The 13,235-nt window shown below is 39.3% G+C and overlaps 1 protein-coding gene across 3 annotated transcripts in view; it reads right to left on the reverse strand.

Moving 5' to 3' along the window:
• Ca-Ma2d (Ca[2+] channel Muscle-specific alpha2/delta subunit) overlaps positions 1-13,235 on the reverse strand; it is a 318,622-nt gene that overhangs the window by 155,394 nt on the left and 149,993 nt on the right. For all 3 annotated transcript variants that reach the window (XM_067145019.2, XM_067145020.2, XM_067145018.2), the window contains 2 exons: positions 3,833-3,907; positions 3,439-3,632 (listed from right to left, as the gene is read on the reverse strand). In XM_067145019.2, coding sequence (XP_067001120.2) covers positions 3,439-3,632; positions 3,833-3,907 — 269 coding nt within the window. The remainder of the gene's footprint in view (positions 1-3,438; positions 3,633-3,832; positions 3,908-13,235) is intronic.

Below are 13,235 nucleotides of genomic sequence, written 5' to 3' on the forward strand. Positions count from 1 at the left end.
GGGATAAAATTCACGGCTGAGACCACCCCCACTAAACACCAACACAGGGTTGGAAAATAGTTTTTGACACATTAAACTTCTTTGTAGAGTTCATTATCTTGAACACTTGCTGGATATAGAAAAATATTCTTGCTTTACAATTAATAATTATATACGAAATCAGCTAAGTGCCAAAAGAAGTTTCAGTCTTAGTCCCAGGAGGCTATTTGAAAGAAACTCAAAAACAAATCAGTCCACATTAGTATGACACAAGTTCTCATAGATTTTTCATCCAAATATGGTATCATTGATAAGAAGTCATCTTGTTTTCTTTGCTAAGTACTGTTTAATTCTGTTTAATGTTATATTTCTGATGTCAGAAATCTTCACTCCCGTTTTTTAGAATATTATAATTTTTCCAAGTTCCAATTCGCTAAAGGTATATTTCACTCCTATGACCTCAGAATTCCTTGCTGAGAAGCGTAACATTACCTTTGAGATCTGCAAACGTTTAATTGTTATCAAGGAATCAGCAGCAGACTGAATATTGATGAACATATTTTGTTCAGTTAAGTCAATGACTTCAAATTTGTTAGCATTTGTAACAGATCTTACATTGTCATGTAGGTCTTCAGGTACAAACGCCTTGCACGCCTCTTCCTCTTCTAAATCTTATTCTTATATGTTTTGTATGCTTTACCACTAATTCTCAGTTTCTTCTGCACATCTAACTTATGTCCAGTACTATATCTTTCTTTCTTTCCTCCCCCATTTCAACCTTAAATGCATGCAAAGCACCTGAACTGTTTCCCTCCATTTCTGAAATCCGCTATTGGTACTTAGCAGAATTCTGGGTTAACTAGTGAGCAACATAGCAGAGTTTCCATCTTGTGACAAATGTATGAACTAAACTAACCACTGTGGCACATAGCAGGTTTTTGGGTTACGCTTTTCAATGAAGGCAATGGCCGCCTCATTCCTAATCCTAGCCCATTCCCATCCTTGCATTACTGAAAACCTTCAGTGTATTGGTGCAATGTTAAACCACTAAAAATAAAAACAAAAAAACACATTAAACAACCCCTATATAATTTCCAAAACAATTAAAATACTAATAATAATAACATTAATAACAAAGCTAAAAGTATAATTCAAAATAGCCAGTGACATCACCGGAACATGATTTAACGAAAAGTTACCAACAACTAGCCAGCCGGCCTCACACCAACGACAATGCATTACAGCACCTTGCATTAGCAAGGAGAGAAGATGTGGAGCACTTCTTTAAAATAAGTTCAGACTTTCAAGTAGTAAATGGGTACAAACAAAATTTAAACATAACATTTTCATCATTGAGATGCATGTGGAAAGAAAGGCCATGTTGCTCAAGTTTGCATTTCGAGTTTGATGAAAGACTTTAAAACCAATTCAACCAGACCCTGATCCAGTTCTAAAAAAGTTACTCTTAGCTGTTCCTTATAATTTTCAAGCCAATCAGGCCTATGGCATGAACACAGTGAAATACTCTCCTAAGTTCTTTTTTTCAATTCTGAAGTAGTATATTTACTTGAAACTGCTCCAGAAACGGTTGCAGTGAATGTCAACTACAAACCTCAACTTTTTGAAATGGAACCTGGTGTCATAGTTTATTAGCTTCATTAGCCCCGTATTGATAGTTTCAACAATCACAATTTTAATACCAAATTCGTCAACAAAAACAATAAATACAACCATTCAGGAGTACACCGAATGAAATGTACCAAATGTGAAGTAAATTTTGTTGGACATACTTGTAGGAGTTTCTTTATCCTCCACAATAAACACATAAATGCTGTTAAATACAACCAATTTTCTTCCATCAGGCAACACACAGAAGAATCCAAACACAAATTTTCCAATATTGAAGGTGATATGGAAATTCTGAAAATAATTTCCAAGAGCCCTTTGCTCAATATGTTTGAAGAATTTTACATCACCGGGCGAGTTGGCCGTGCGCGTAGAGGCGCGCGGCTGTGAGCTTGCATCCGGGAGATAGTAGGTTCGAATCCCACTATCGGCAGCCCTGAAAATGGTTTTCCGTGGTTTCCCATTTTCACACCAGGCAAATGCTGGGGCTGTACCTTAATTAAGGCCACGGCCACTTCCTTCCAACTCCTAGGCCTTTCCTATCCCATCGTCGCCATAAGACCTATCTGTGTCGGTGCGACGTAAAGCCCCTAGCAAAAAAAAAAAAAAGAATTTTACATCAACATGGACCAGTTTGCCAATCAGAACTTTAATCTCAATAAGATAACAGACAAAACCAACATTCTTTTTGATGCCACCATTCCTCTGTTAAAAAATATTGATTTAAAAACGTTAACAAACAGAAACAAAACACGCAACCAAGACTCCACAGGACTCCACCCTTCCTCAAACCCTCTCTCTGCTCCACCTCCTTTCTCCCCCACTGTCACAAACACCAGCCTGTGCCGCACAGGGAGCAGTACACAACACACTCCCGACAAGCACGCAAGCGACTGGCTGGATACAACAGAAGAGTAAATCAAAAAACAAACTTGCACTCACAACACACATTATAAAGACAATCTCTAACATTTTAACTCTTTTTAACAAAACATGCCAGAATACGTACTTGTTTCAATATATAAATGTACAATTTATTCCGTGTTTGTGAATGGAACATCAAGGCCATACCAGTGACACTTCGCTAATGAACTTTTAGACATAATTTTAGACCTTTATAACTCCAATTGAATGCAAGTTTTATCAGAAATTGTATTATTTAAACTTAGAAATTAGTAGTGTTTTAACATTATTTTATGTTGTTTTATCAAATCAAGGTTCTTCACCAGCTGAAGATGGCCTCTAATAGAAGCCGAAACCAGTACTGCTAATTGTATTACATACATCAAAATAAATCGGGTATTGAATAAATGGAATCTGGTGCTCAATATACGTTGTTCTTAGAGGATGAATATGACAAATTAAACTACATGTACAATTATGGTCTTCCATAATATCCTTCCATTCACACTCTGGCGACATTGTCAGATCATGAGGGCAAATTTCTGTCACAGCATCCTATAAAAACAGAGAGATCCATGGATATCTCTACATTGTCCCCAAAGGACATTCAGCTTTACTTGGATGATTATTGATTTGAGACCTACCTGCCAGGAATCAAACCCGGGACCCCTGTGACCAAAGGCCAGCACGCTAACTATTTACCATTAATATCAAGGTGCGCGACAGAAGGAAATCAATACAGGAAAAGTATGACATAAACATAAGCATTCTAAAGCCTAGAGGAATATAACAACTTAGCTATCCTCGTTGTTCTGAAAATTAGATTCTTAACAGACTTTGCTCATATCTCCAAGTTCCTATCTTTTGATTTCTTGACTCTTTATCAATACTGTTAGTTATTTTTAATTGAAAAACTCAAAAATTACTCACCATCTGGGATGAACTTTCCATTTTCCTTCAAAGAAATCTGATATAGATCTCCCTCGCATCTGGCTTTTCTTGATCTCGTCACTCACTCTCAACCATGTATATCCATAATTCTGAGGTAAAGCAATTCCTATTGAGAATGGTGTATTCTTTAAGGGAGCAAAATAGTAATCTCGAGTTTCAATGCCAACACGTCTCTAAAGGGGAAAAAAATATAAATTGATCATTATCATTCCTGTCCTTTCACAGTCATGGCCATATTGTTGTGTTCCCTTCAATCATGAAATAAAATACCGTATATTAACAATCAAGGAACAGCCTTTTTATTGACATCTTATAAATCCATTTAATTATGATATATTGTTATGTTTATGCAGTACAAGTACATTTAACTTACCATATCATCATAATGAAATTTCATTCTCAGTCCTAAAATTTCTCCCTCAGTGTGGTTAACCATGGCTTCCCGCAACTGGAAGTTAAGATACAGCAATTAGGATCAAATTGTACAAATGATGCATGTTCTGTAGGGTGGAATTCACTCGGGTATGCACTCAGTAGTCACAAGGAGGGTAGAGAAAACTCTACTACTCTAGAGAATCTCAAAGCGAAACAATTAATAAATTGTTAACAAAGAAATGATTAACAAAATTGTATGTAATGGCAGTAGACAAGCGAAGAAGAGAATATGGCCTTGAAATCAGCAATAAAAAGACCAAAATGATGATTGTAGTCATTTTAATAACAACAGACCTGCCTTAACCTCCTGAGACCCGGGACTTGGATTTTTGCAACATTTGACTTAAACTAGGTTCTGGGGTTAAGGAAAGAGTTAAAGCATATTCTGATTTTTTCTGCACTGATAGTTCTGACTAGTTCCCACAGATGTCACCATGTGCTAGAAATGCAGCAAGTGACAATACAAGAGGCCACATCATGCCTCAAACCTAAGGTATAGTATACTATACCGGGGGTCTCAGGAGAATAATAAGAATTGCTGATAATGAGGTTGTCAGTCGCTTTGAGTAGCTGGGATATATTGTCACAAATACCGGACTCTGTGACTGTGAACCTGAGATCCGTAAGTACACTGTGATTGCGAGAAATTCAACAGCAAAACTAACTTGCATCTGAAAAAACACCTCCATCACTTCCAAGTCAAAGCTCACCCTCATTCGGATTCTCATCTTCCCTATCACGACCTATGCAGCAGAAACTTGGACGATGAAGATGGCAGATCACCGCAGGATTGATGCTCTAGAAATGTGGTGTTATAGGAGATTACTGCGAGTACCATGCACAGCATACTGTAATAATTATTTTGCTCATTCTCATGAGGTTGTAGAAGTTGGAACTGTTAACCACTCTGTTTAGTATTTCTTTACATGCAGTAACTCCACCGTTGTCCGATCCCAAGCCCGGAATGAGAAAGGAGGAGGGTTAGCTGGGTTGGAAACCAGCTTGTAAAAACAGCTAACACTGACTGTTGAGCAGTGGTAAATAACTAGACCCCCTAAGGTAAGCCAATGGCTTCGGGCGGAGGAGCCTCCTTAGGATTGGTTGATGGTCCCCCAGTGGAGGAAATGCCACTGAAATCCAGTGCGTTCTGACCCAACAGCAAAGCAGGCTGAGGACCCTCTTATTTCTTTGTTCCCAACTGCTGTGGAGGTGTAAGAAATCATGCCACATGGATTGGCTGCAAAGGCAGAACTTAATTGTACTCTGAGTCTATGGCAATCCATTGCAGTTCTGGTGCCTGAAACTGCATGTCTCATGCTCTATGTGCCGCAGTGATTGGCTCCAGGACTACAGCATGTGGGTCACTCCTCAGTAAGTTCCGATCCACCTTAAACAAACTAATGCCTATGGCATTCTCTCTTGTTGTTCCTCTAAAAGCCCAATGGCGATGGGATAAGGATTACAAGTTGTCCATTTCATGACCGTATCGATGAGCATAATCAAGAAGTTGGTATAAATAACCACCTAACGTCTTGGGATAAGGATGACGGAAGCAGGTTTGAGTAAACTGGAAGCTTCTAGTCTGGACCTGAACATTGGCGGCAGATGTATGATGGTCGCCTTCCTGAGACCCTGTGTCTACTCAGGGATCCAGTCCTGCATCTGTGACTTGGCAGGCCTATTTAGGACCACTACTGCCCACCCTGAATGGAGAAGGCCCTAGAAAATGTGGGCTAAACATCAGTAGTCACTTTCAAAACCTGTCTGTGAAACCACACTCAGAGGGTTACCCCAACTTGTGGTTGAAATCATGAAAGAAAGAAATCTACATTCATCACTATTGGTGCATGGAACATCAGAACATTCTTAGAGAATGATAACAGACCAGAAAGAAGAACAGCTCTCATCAGCCGTGAGCTAATCAACATTGATGTCATCGCCCTGAGTGAAACCAGATTTGCAGGAGAGGCTTCATCAGGCTAAACCATCTTCTGGAAAGGAAAAGAGGTAAATGAACATTGCATCCATGATGTGGGTTTTACAATAAGGACAAAATTGGTGAATGATCATCGACTCGCTCCCATCGCAGTACTCTCCGCATACCTCTTGCATGAGGAAGATTCATTACTCTCATCTCCTCATATGCCCCCACTCTTAAGGATGACGATAATTCTGAGAACCCCTTCTACCATCAACTGAATTAAATCCTGCAACAGCTCGGCATCAGAACAAGACTGTTGACCCTTATCAACCACAAAGAACTCAGATATTTTGTCATATAAATTATGCACAGGAGAGTTTTTCACCTATTCAGTACTAAGTTGTATTTACAATGTTATTTACTGTACATTACATGGGACTAGTTTCAACCCTACTCGGAGTCATCATCAGCCATATTAAACATACACAATATTTGGCGAAATCCTAAAACATGTTTCTAAGCAGTAAGAATCTTATGAATATATAATTTACAATATGAAGTGTGGTTGAATTAGGCAAGGGCTATGGCACTCAAAATGTTGCAAATGAAAATGAAATATTACGTGTGACATAGGTGAGTAATAATTAATACAAATACACTAAACATGCTAAAAAGTCTGGAATAAAAGAACAAATGAGGTGCTCTGTGTTGTTAAAATTTTTTTGTATGATTATAGACTCATGGAATTCTTTAGGTCCTGGTAATACATAACGGTTGTGGACCGAGTGCTATGGTACTAAGAATGAACACAATGTAAACTGAGACATATATAAAAATTTACAAGTATGTACAATGTCTGAGTAACAAAATGTGTAGTTGATACTCTCTAGAAGAAGAGTTAACTATAACTGTATCAGCTTAAGCGAAGAATTTGGCACTTGGTGTATTAAGTAACCAAGGCGTGTTGATGGGCTGTATGGTTGATTCTTGGAGTTGTACAGAATCTGAAGCTTTTGAATTCTTGTTGAGAAGAAAGTAGACATTGCGCGTGGTGATATTAATTGATGGAATTCTCAGTTTATAGTGGAAAACAGTCTATCTAGTGTCTGTTAGTTTCTTAGTGTGTAGTTTTAATTGTTATAATCATGTAGTACTTCTATTTAATTGTAATACATGTGTAATATTGCTCCTTTGGTGAAAGATTTATTGCATAACATTGAATCAAAATCTCAAAAAGTATTATTACTGCATTTATGTTGGTAAACTGTCAGCCTTTACCTCTCTGTTAAAATTTGCTCAGAGAATAAAATCTTGCCATTTTGTAGCTTTTTTTCAGTTTCTCCAGTAGCCCCTCCCCTCTCTGCAGAACAATATGCTTTGCCCAAAATCTTCCACTAGCTTTTCCGTGACCACAGTCATGAAATAGTGTTTGGTGACAGGGGACTAAGCTTTGGCAATCCAAATAAGTACATAATATTGTTTTTCATTATGTTAATACGGTGTTGGTTGAGTACTTATAAAATCATCATTTGTTAATATTTGTTCATATTATCACTTAAATCTCTATCATTGACAAGTTTACACAACGTAAACAATGTATGTTGGGTATTCAGTCCGAAGGCTGGTTTGATCCTCTACAGCTCCACCAACAGCTGTCATAGATAGCCTAGGTGTCTAAGGAAGAGGCATACTAGGGAAGTGAGGAGTGAGGTAGTTTCCCGTTGCTTTCCTCACTGAGCCAGAAATTGCTACTGCATATCAGTCTGCCAAGCCAACTGATATGCATGCACCAACCGACCCTATAAGCGATATTTTCACACCAATCAGAACAGGGACTGGCTGCATAAGGAATGGCATTACTGGCATCGCTCATACCTCGGTCACTTTCATATTGTCAAAGCCAAGGATGAGACTGAGACAGGTCAATGAAAGTAACAAATTTATTCTAGCCCATACCAGAAGACATAGTGCACTGTAAACACTACATCCTGCCAGCAAAGGCAGAACGTAAACAATACTGCACATATTTACACATGATTTAAGTGATTTGATAGAATCTGAGGATGTCCTTGTAGAATGAAACATGTCATTCTTTGTGTAATAGTGTGTATTTTTTACAGGTATGTTTATAGTGTTATAATTTTTATTGTCATTTTGTGTGTTTGACAGACTGGAATGTTTTTATGTCCTATGTGACTAAGACAACACTGGAAGGTATGGCATCCTTCTTAACAAAAAGAAAACTGTTTATTTCTGTTCTACCTACAAACTTTAAATCTGGAACTGTATTATTAATGAAGTCCATCTGGAGAGGAGACAAAGCAGTCCTGTTACCCAGAATATTCTGTAGAGCATCAGTCCACCTCTCCAGCAAAGGGCTGAGCATCCACCCTTGGAAACCATACAGAAGGCAAGGGAAACATCTCAACTCAGAGCGGAAGGTTGAAATCTCAACTGGTGAATAGGGCTCTCATACTGTTGAAAACAAATTTTTGGCTTGCTCATTCCTGGATAAGATTTCATTCTCAAAATCACAATGCTCACTGACTATAGTCCCAACATATCTGAAGGGTAACACTTGCTGAACAATTATTTTGTTGATGTGCAGGGAGGCCTGCTTAGGTGTTTTCAAAAATATAATCAGCTTGGTCTTGCCAATATTCATGAACAGACCAAATGATGCACCAATCCTTGCAATGTTATTAACTCTTTCACTCTGCCGTAGTGAGTACAGTGGCATGATCCTCTGGACATGAGCAGTGAGTGGCTCACTTATCTCGCTCTGTTCTCCCATCCGCATACAGCTCGCGAAGTAAGGAGAGAACAGGAAGAGGTTAAATGTATTTTATCTTACTGTGAATAATAATAATAATAACAATAATAATGTTATTTTCTTTTCCCACTAACTACTTTTACAGTTTTCGGAGATGCTGAGGTGCTGAAATTTTGTCCTGCAGGAGTTCTTTTACGTGCTAGTAAATCTACTGACATGACGGTGACATATTTGAGCACCTTCAAATACCACCAGACTGAGCCAGGATCGAACCTGCCAAGTTGGGGCCAGAAAGCCAGCGCGTCAACCGTCTGAACCACTCAGTCCAGGTATTTTATTTTTAATGTGGACCTCCACCTGCAGCCACCTTGTGAGTAAAGTATCTCCTGGTCTCCTCTCACAGAAGTGTTATGATACTTGTGTTAAGAAACAGCTGAAAGAAACTTGAAACTTTTCAGTCTGGAATTAGCTGCATCAAAAGTATGTTTCTTCGGATACAGGTTCTTCTTTTTCCAATTTAGTTTCTCGCTCGGTGGTTCAGACACCTGGTCTTTATCCTCACTATCTTCATTTTCAGTCGAATTATTGAAGTAGGCAGACCTTTTAGCCAATGAAGCGGTAACTGAAGTAGAAGGTGGGATTGAAGTCGTTCCGTCTCCAGAATTAGATGACAAATCACTACCATCATCTTCTTCAAAGTCACTACTCAATATGAGGGCAGGAGCTGCCTCCTTCGTCATCAGGCCTTTCACAATTTAAAAGCGATTGAAAGCTAAATCGAGAAGCACAAGAATTTCGGCACAAGAGAGCAACTAGGCGCGAAGTAAGTAACATACCGGAAACATTGCTTTCCTCTTCAAACTGATTACTGCCGTCATCTGGTGATCACAGCCGTAACTATAGACTCCCAATTCAGCCATGAGAGACCTCCTAGGCTGAACTTCTCCAACAGTCTATGGTAGGGAAATGGAAAACAGCCGAAAGACATGCGACTTCTACAGCAGTTGACCAGAGTGAAAGGGTTAATAATAATGATTTTAAGATCAGCAAGGTTATTAGCTAAAACAAGTGTAATCATCAGCAAAGCAGATATTATTAATGACACTACCATTTATCCTGATGCCTAGGTTAACTTTCTCGACAGCTTCTCTGAACACAGTCTGAGAGTAGACATCACATGCCTCCATGTATAGCTGTGTCCTCAGTTGTCCCTCGCTCTATTTTGACCTCAGCTGTTTGGTTCCAGTAGAGCCAAGTGATGATACACAGATCACCAGCATCAACAGCAGTTTTCAAAATATCAGCAAGTTTTGCATGAGATATGCTATCAAAGGCTTTTTGATAGTCGATGAAGCATGCATACATGTCATCCAGGCATCTCTCTCATAAGTTAGTTCCCAGTCCATTTCTAAAACCAATTTGGCATTTGCACTTCGCATAGATACAAGTGTGGATGATACGTAGGAATACCTTTAAGAAACAGGACATTAGGATGATCATAAGATAATCATCACAATATGATGCACTATCATTCTTAGATATCATAACAAAAGTAGATCTTGACCAGTCAGAAAGACTGGAAAGACATAAGTCTGCGGATTTCATCTTCACAACAGAGAGGCCCGACGAAAGCTGAATGTTGTCTGGAAAGGAGTGACACTTGAAAATTGTGATACACCTCGGGATTTGTGAATCAAGCTTGATTGCTCCCTGAGCTTCAAGAAACATTGTAAAGAGCTGAAATGCAAGATCAGCTCGAGGAATAGTATACTGTTGAAGTTGACTGGTTCAATATGGGGAGCAAACCCTCATGTTTTGCGTTCAGCTACTTAGGGACTGTGCTTTGCTGCAGGTGAGTACGGATCATCAGTGTGGGGAGCATCTGCCCATACCAAGCTAGTGGATACAGCTCTCAACGAGTCCACCCGTATTGTCACTGGGTATTTAAGACCTACTCCAGTGCAGAAGATCGCTGGTATTGCGCCTCCAGCTATTCGATTACAAGATATTAGAATCATTCCATATTGACGATTTTCACTTTACAAAGGAAATAATGAAATATATCCTCCTAATTCACTCCTTATTTCACTGAAGATGGCTCAAATGAGTCAAAATATGTTTGAATTTTATTGCTCCATCTAATGATGGAATTATGTTTTGTATTGAATTAGGAGGATGCATTTATTTTTTTCCTTTGTAAAGTCCAGTTAGTCAACATGAGGTGGCAGCTGAGAAAGAGACAAGATTGAGTCAGATCCCAGACATCCAGTGAATAACCACAAGATGACCACATCTCACCTAAGATCCAGGTTGTATTTCATCCGTCATCCATGGCTACTTTTTTTGGGCTGCTTGAATATCCAATGTCTGTTTCTTGAGTATCAATGAGTACATTTTTAGGACACTCTACTGTGACTCAATATTGACTGTTCCCAAGTTGTTTACTGCACTTATACCTTCTTCAAGCCTCAAGGTTGTTTGAGTCTGTGCCTTCAGGTTGTCAAGTCCCTTTATATCAATGCTCCTAGGTTTTTCAGAGCATCTGATCCTGACAAAGTGAAGGAGTGTGAAATTCATTAAGACGGGATTGTAGTCACTATCATCTGCAGTAGGGTAGATTTTAGTCGCTTTCACAAGCCTTTTCAGGTGAATTTTAATGAGGATGAAGTCCGTGTGGTTCCTGAAAATATGACCTTTGGCAGTCCATAGGGAACTTCCGTGTATACAAGTGCCAGGGATGTAATTTGAAGAAGGTATTCATGACAGAGAGCTGTTGGTCTGAACAAAACTGTACCAGATGATCTCCGCAGGTATTCTCACCGAGACTGTATTGTCCAACAATGTTATCCTCCACACCAAGATTTATCTTTGTGTTGATATTGAGGAGCACTTTCATCTCTTCTTTCTTTGTAAGGACCATTGCCTTCTACACAGCGATACAAAATTCCTCATCCAGCTTGTCATCTTTATCTCCTGTTGAAGCATACACCTGGGCAATGGTACGATGTGAAGTTTGCAGTTTAAGAAGCATGACTCAATCTCCAAGGGGAATGAAATCAATGACTGATTGCACCAGACCAGAAGAAAGGAGCACAACTACTCCATACTGATGTTCAGGATCATCACCACCAAAGTAATTTAAGACCCCTGTTCAGTCTTATGTGTCCCTGATTCAGGCCATCAAACTCTGAGGCCCAAAATCTTGATCTCCAGATCGTGTATTTCTGCTTCAACATTTGAAACCTTTCCAGCCATATACAAACATCATACATTCCAAGTCACAACTCTTGTTCTTTTGTTGTAAATTTTAAACTTATTACTAATTGTCTTCAGGGGGGTTTTCCAGCACCCTCTCTCCACTTCATGTTTATCCTGGACAGAGGGCCAATGTTTTAGTAACTCTTACCATAGACATACTGAATGTTTTGGAAAGATAGCACAGTAGGAGTTCTGTTCCTTTCTGCACCACAGGGTGGGAACCTTAGAGGCTGCTGCAGTTGTGCTTCACATGTCCACTGTTCTGCCGCTAGTGAAGTCCATCCTCACATGCCAATATGTGATACTGTTGGAGTTGCTGCCTTCCAGCAGGAAACGTCCACTTAACACAAGACAGCAGGCTGCCTCCTCCATCAGCTCTGCCGTACTGAAGTCCATCTTGTCCACCTTTGCTGATAATGAGGAATCTGTACTCACTGTACCAAAAGACTATCTTCCCCACTGCAAATGCTGTTGAGGTCTTTACTCATTACCCTGAACTGGGGCCCTCCATATTCATGACCCTTGGAATGAGGGTGTCCAAAGAACTGGGCTGCCTGTCCATTTCGGGTTGTCTGAATCAGCCCACATATCTGTGGGACCCCTATCTGCCACCAGAGGACCTGCCCTCTAGGGGTTGACAGGTTCCCCCCCACTTCTTGGAAACGATTTCTTCCTTAATGTACCTGTACATACCCTTCCACTTCATTAAAATTCATATGACTGTAAATTATGTTTGCCACCATATTATCCTTTTTGATTGACCAAAGCTGACTTTTTCCTCACTAAATTCAATTTCCTACTAAGGTCTTTCAATCTCTCCTTAGTTCCACAACCATTCCTAACTCTACTTTTTTCTGCACTGCACTTCCTTTATAAACTAATGTCTGATGTCTGATGTAGGATTAATCATTATAGTCAGCCTAAAACAAGGTAAAAGCTGTCAGGAAGAACACAAGAAATATCACAACCAATATACAGGTGATTCTTCTTCTTCTCCTTCTTCTTTGTCTTATACTTCTCCATTAATGGATTTTGGTGACTACACATTGCAGTTCTGTACAAATGGTTGCTGTGTGTTGAGAATAAGTAGCCCTGTCCATTGCTTCATGTTGGTTCTTCTTCGTCCTTTTCCTCTTTTGCCTTTGACCTGCCCTCCTATACAGATTGATGGTACTGTTATATGGGAAATATTTTTACAACAGACAACAGATGCATGATGGAACTAGATAAGAATAGTGATGGTAAAACAGGTATTGATAGTAAAGAAAACTCCTTTGACCAGTAAGCACATGAACATAGAGAGTAGAAAATCTTCTACAAAGTTATTAGCATGGAGTACTATGTAAGTGAAATCTGGATGTTAAGTAAATTGGAGAATGCATTGCTTGA

The sequence above is a fragment of the Anabrus simplex genome, chromosome 4 (genome assembly GCF_040414725.1).
Source record: "Anabrus simplex isolate iqAnaSimp1 chromosome 4, ASM4041472v1, whole genome shotgun sequence".
Classification (NCBI taxonomy): Eukaryota; Metazoa; Arthropoda; class Insecta; order Orthoptera; family Tettigoniidae; genus Anabrus; species Anabrus simplex.